At 38.4% G+C, this 6,462-nt stretch overlaps 1 protein-coding gene across 1 annotated transcript; it reads right to left on the bottom strand.

Annotated features, from left to right (window-relative positions):
• Window positions 1-250: 250 nt before the first annotated feature.
• Window positions 251-3,356, bottom strand: LOC137725619 (plant UBX domain-containing protein 4-like). Its single transcript, XM_068464372.1, has 4 exons — window positions 3,136-3,356; window positions 1,409-1,694; window positions 997-1,092; window positions 251-803 (listed from the first exon to the last, which is right to left on the bottom strand). Exons 1-4 carry the CDS (start codon window positions 3,264-3,266, stop codon window positions 423-425), a joined length of 894 nt encoding a protein of 297 aa, XP_068320473.1. The 5' UTR covers window positions 3,267-3,356; the 3' UTR covers window positions 251-422.
• Between the last annotated feature and the right edge of the window lie 3,106 nt (window positions 3,357-6,462).

The raw sequence follows: 6,462 nt of genomic DNA, 5'->3' as shown, positions 1-6,462 counted from the left end.
ATCAAAGGTGTTCCAGGGTAAGATGGAGTTCCATCCCCTTTGGAGAAAATGTTCAGTGCATCATCCGTATGCAGAGAATTCGAGATTCCGCATACGGCAGCCACACTGAAGATGCTAGCAGAAAGCTCCGACCTTATCAGAACTCTACAAATGAGCATAAGTAATCATTCCATGCCAAAACCAAGTAGCTGATATGAAAATTGCTTGCTGGATGCCAACGCCGACAGAAAGTCTCCCCATTGCCTTAGTATTTAGTTCTTCAAATTGAACGACGATGCTTTATAGTTTCCAAACGTATTTTACAGTCAGACCCACATCTTGAAATACAATGTACATATGGATTAAACAGTACAGGTTCCAGTTTTTAATACCTGGTACATATATTGCTAACGGACAAACAGCAAATGTCATGGTCCAGCCGGCTATAATTTCTGGATCACAACCGAATTGGCGAGGCCTGCCTGCTCAATTGTTTGACTCGGATCATTGAGGAGCTTGGGAGGGAACCCCATAATCTGCAGGTGATAATTCCTTGGACCGTCAGCCCTAGATGTATCAATGAAGCCACGAACGTCATTGATGGTATGATGGTAGTTAAAATGTCCAACTATGCGGGTCCCATCAGCCAACCTAAGTTGAACCGATGTTGATGGCAACTTTTCATCCACAACCAAGCCCGCGGAGGGGGTTGGAGCAGTGTTGAGAGAAGTCGATGCAGTCGTTGGCTCAGATGCTGCTGGAGTAGAGCTGCCACCCAGAGTTCTTCCCACACCCTGAAATGGAACATGTCGCTTCACCGGTTCCTGCAAGGAAAGAAATATAAATGGCTTGTGATTTATAATATTGTCCGCTGGCCTTTGAAAGCAGGCCATCTAAATTTGAAACACATTTTGACATAAGAGAAATGCAAATGCAGATATGAGATCATTGGAGAATCTTCAACTTAGATACTTCCGAATGGAATTGTACAAAGGAGATCTTGAAGAGAGAACTCACTGGGCACTTCTCATTCCTCCTTATTAGATTGACATGAACTGAGGTACTTCTATCTGCAGGCTCCAACTCTTTTGGACATTCAGACTTTTTGATGCTCTGCATTGAGACAAAGAATAAGATGAAATATCATTTATGGGAATACCACGACACAGAGCAAAAGCAAACCAGTGCTTATGCATGAGAAAATTCATCCATGAGATCACATGCATAGTCATAACATTAACTAATGCATAAGAGGATGAACTAACGAATGTACAATGCAAACTGTAAAGAAAATAAGTTTAGAGGACATTAATGGACACCCTCCATCACAACAACTGATACTATTTTTTTTTTAGAAGAACAACAACTGATACTATAATCCACTAGTTTCCTTTTTTTTTTCTATGAGTCAAACTTCCGTTGATATTACCTCTAAGAAAGATGCATTTTCAGGATCGTCCAGCCGCCTTAAGGGGCCATCGTTTATAGTGAAACCGTTAGACCAGAAAATGATGTTGTGAACAACAGTCTCGGGCTGCGCAGGAGTAGGTTGTACAGTTTCCCCAGAGAGTAATCTACCAGTTCCAGCAAAGCTTCTTGAGCTTGAAGATGCACTAGAAGGATCAAAAGGCCCCTCCGTGGCTCCTAACTCCCTTGCTTGATCAAAAATGGAATCCACGTCGTTATCCTTCGTAGGATCCTGGACAAGCATTCCACTGCAAGTATTGTAATTACACATGTTAGACTTTCTTCAAAATTTCATACAAAAATAATGAGCTTCTAGGATTGTTAATTTCTGTAAGACAAAAAGATAAAGATTTTATCACAACAAGGACACTACCTGTGACATAAGAATGATAAAATAATAACAAGACTTAGACATGACATAAGACCACAATGTAAATAAAACACAATCTAACAAATCACAGATATAAAATAGATACTAAGCAGACCATGCATAACGTCATACTATTCCCTTCAAGGCATAGGCTCCACTGTGATGCATAACGGAACGAATGCAATGCAAACCTGTAAATAGAATACAAAGTGAACATGATATCACCCACGGATGTCCAAACAAGGTCAGATCTACAAGGATCCCAAGTCACAATGCAATGCAGACAAGATGGTAGATACAAGTCTAGCAAACCCCTTCCAAACGCAGTATCGACTCACCATCACGCTCCTCTAGAAGCTAAGAAATCAATTCAAACTTAAGTGTTACAGTGTGCAGCTATCCAAATGAAATCTAAGCTCTCGAAAATGGCTTCACTTGAAGCTCTTCCTACCACACAAAGACCACCAAATGGCAGCTGCCAATGATGCTTATGTACAGCCTCAATAAGATTAACAAAACCACAAGGAGAACCACTAAAATTAGTTTCCACAATTAAAATCCCGTTATAGGTCCACTTTGGACAATGCTACGAGTTGAAGATGTAGACTCCTCTCTAAAAAGCTTTCGGTTAAATGTTAAAACACCTACTTATCCTGGAAACTTGACCAGTAACTACAAATTCTGGTTCAATATAGTAATCGAGAAATGAATTACTTATTTCTTACTCTTCACCTGAAATTTCCAGACTAAGCAGGACTCAGTCTATTTTTGTGTATGTGTGCATTATTGTATATTAATCATTGAGTTCAACAAATATGAGTATGACCGTTCCATAATCATGCATGGAAGTATTCTTGTTGTAATACTAAGACACAAAATAGTACATATCTCGCAGCGGATTTCCCGTAAAACTCGCTTTCAAGCCATCATAAGCCCCTACAAATATGTTCCCTAATGGAACCCAGAAATGTCTACACACAATTAAGAGTTTCATAACAACTTCAACCCATCTGATCAAAACGAAATTGAAGGCAATATATCACAATTTCAACCCAATTGATGATAAAAACGCCTCCTTTTCCTCACCAAAGCATAAAATTTCCAGATTTCTATGTTTTAATTGATATAATTTAGCAAACAAACATGAAGAATTGGCAACCAGAAACATACAAAGATTCATAAATTCGAAGAAAAAAAAGCATGGAATAATACAAACAAACCAGAAAGAACAAGACTTTCGTAAACCAAATAAAAAATATGATCCGGAAATTGAAGGAAATGTTAAAAAGGGATAATCGGAAAGAGAGAGATGGACGGACCTTTTCTCGCCACCAGTGTAGTACTCCGGAGGGCCATCGGAGTCACTGTCCGAGTCCGCAGACCTCCGGTTCAGATCGGAAAGTGTACGGATTCCTCCGGTTCGACTCTTTTTCTTGTCCTCCGACGCCATTTGCTATCTCAGAATCGAAACCAAACAGAGAGAACTTGACTATTGACTGACTGTTCAGTTTTCTGAGTGCCCTCACTTAAAACGTCTTCAACGCACTTCAGATGCGCGTGTATATGATGTTTCCGAAGTTTACTGTTTACACCTTCAAGTTTGGGCTAACTGCAATTTGCACCCTCAAAATTTGTGATTTTCTACAAAATGAGCCGATGTTTCAATTTTTCTTCACACTGCACGTTGAAGTTTTGATATTGTATCAATATATATTTTTTAGATGTTTGACCCGAATTTTAGGTTCACATGAAAGTTACATGGAACTCCAGCTTCCTCTTAATCGATGTTTATCCAAAACAGAAAGGGATCATCTTCAAATTCCTTCCGCCAAATTTATCCAATCAATCAATAGGTGTCCTTGAAATTTGATTCAACGATTACAAACAGAGGCCCTTTTAAAAATTATAATAACTTTAACCGTTTGATCAAATTTCAAAGACCCAAATTAGCTGATTGGGTGAATTTGATGGAAGGAATCTGGTGAGAATCCCTTTCCATATAAAACGACAAAGAACCCCGAACATTTTGATTTCAGTGATGCAAGTGTTACTTTTGCATTTACCCATAAGTTAGTCCAAATTTATCCCATCATCAATTAAATATAAGATCATAACTAGCGAGTTTTATAATTGATCAATTATTTGATTTTCTGTTTCATATAGGTCATTTTTTAAGGAGTGAGCATCGAATTTTCGTCTTTTTAAATTTTCAACTGTTTTAACTTGGTGTGGTATTAATCACCATAAAGTGTAAATTAAAATATTGTAAACTTGCTAACGTAAATTGCCAACCAAACGCTGAATCGCTTTTTCGTATAATTATTTAAAACCCCATTATAAGTAACGTACCTTCACACCATCTACTTGCAAAGAAAAAGTAGACACGTACCAGAGCATCCATCTCTTTTGGGGCTCCAGCTCCCATCCATGACAAATTCAATTTCCTGAAATAATTATGCTGACTGATATGAAAATCTCAAAAGACAACACTTCTGACCAACTGCAGTGCAATATATTCACAATCAGCATAAAAGAGAGACTTACAAATCTTATCTGAAAAGGGAATTACTGAGCGGAATACATGAATTCGCAGATTCCCACCTTCACCTCCAATTTCCTTCTTTTTCTTTGGACGAGCTATCATTACTTAGTTGCCAAGAAACTCGACTGACATGGTTCACAAGGATAGATAGCACAATACAACATATTTTGGTGCACAAAACCACGATTAATGATAAGGGGCTCGAACAAACGCAGCATAAAATAACCCAAATGTGATGGTTAGAACGGAGGAAACACTGATAGAACCGAAAAACTATTGCTCTAACAGTACCTGCGCCAAACAAAGAAACGCGATAGGCACGCATCTAAACCACCACCGGTCCACCACCACCACTCTATTATTAGTCCAAGATCAGAAGCCATATTGGCAATAAGCTGTGCAGCGTCACGTGTCGCAGGAATTTGAACCTTGATTGAAACCTATACCCGTTATAAGCTCGTGTCAAACACTGTTTGAAAGAGTGATATAGATGGATTCTTTTACGAGAACAAACCAACCACACATAATAATTCAACTAACTGCAATAACCTTTTGTCCCTCGACAGCACCAGCAAACGCTACTGGCAAAGCAAGCTTAGAAATATCCTGCAGAATTCCAAAAAATTCCAGAATAAAGCAAGTTCAAGTATGCATTGCTAATAGACGTAATAATCACAGTCCCACACAATATTGATGCAGATATACGTTACGTTACTGTCTAAGTAGGACCAATTTAGTGCATTGGCTAAAGCTCCGTCGGTTGATTGTATACTGAGCTCTCTTCTCTTTACACTCTCTGAAAACTCGCCGAATTTAGCCTGATCTGCAACAGCCGCGTCACACAATTTAGACAGATCTTTATATGCAATTAGGATTGCACCAGCGAACAAACCCGAGAGCACGGCTGCAACCACCACCACAGCTTTGGTTTCCGCGCGGATTTTGGCACCTGAATCTCAATCTCAGACGCACTGGAATGAAAATTGTTGCTCAAAAGAGCCTGAATTTCATTTGTTAATTAGAAGCATCAAACCATTTACCAAGAAAAATCTTGAAATTTCAGAAAAGTTGAGAGAGAGAGTTACTTACGGTGTCACGGAGAGGAGGAAATGGGACGTCGGGTGACAGAGCGCGCGGAGGAGGATTAGGGCATAGGGTTTAACGGAGGGGGGCGGAGGATCGTGGAGCAGTTCTCAGCAGTCGTCCGAAAATTGCCATAGCTTCTCTCAATTCTCAAGTGAAAATTTTGATAAACATGCGAACTTTATGAGGTGGTGTTTGTTTGTTTGTACGTATGTATGCGTAATTGTAGTAAACATGCAAACTTTACGAGGTGGTGTTTGTTTGCAAATTAACCACAGTTGCCCGTATTTATATTGGGCTGGGCCCAGTGGTTTTTTAATACTATTCATTTTCATTTAACTGGTCCTGAGTTCAATACTTCCAAGTGTTTATCACTAACATTATAAGTTGTTAGGATCTACCTTAACTTTATTATGGAATGGATGCATATTTTAAGTGGTAAAACATATATAACGAGAAAAATTTCGATAAGACTACTTAATTAAGACAATTCTCACATTAAATGAGACTAGTACAAAAATCATATGAGATTAAAACACAGGAATATATCATGCTTTTGTAAGATATGTACTACTAATAAGGGGTCGGATATATTACTCGAAACTTTCTAAAAAATAAGGGTAAAACTAAAAGAACAAGATGGGAAAAACATTCTAAAAAAATAATGGTGATTACAACGAGCCTTTATCTTGAACAAAGGAGTCTACCGCCCTTCCATTTTGTGTTCTATTTAGCAAGCAATAGCCACAAAATCAGCCGCCTGTCCTCTCTTGCAAATTGAGTCAATATATTAATATGTAGTAATAAGAGGAAAGATTACTTTGTGTAAAATATTTACCCACCCACCAAGTACCAACTTTTCGATAAATTTTTCATTGCGACTGTAACACAAGTGGCACACAACTTGTTTTTATATAAGTGGTGATAAATTGTATTTTTTAAGTTCTTAACTTTTTAACACACATATCCTACTATTTATATAATGACATTTGGTGTATCACTCCGTGTTCCAATCACACTG

Source organism: Pyrus communis, chromosome 2, assembly GCF_963583255.1.
Source record: "Pyrus communis chromosome 2, drPyrComm1.1, whole genome shotgun sequence".
NCBI lineage: Eukaryota > Viridiplantae > Streptophyta > Magnoliopsida > Rosales > Rosaceae > Pyrus > Pyrus communis.
This window is presented reverse-complemented; position numbering and strand designations above follow the sequence as displayed.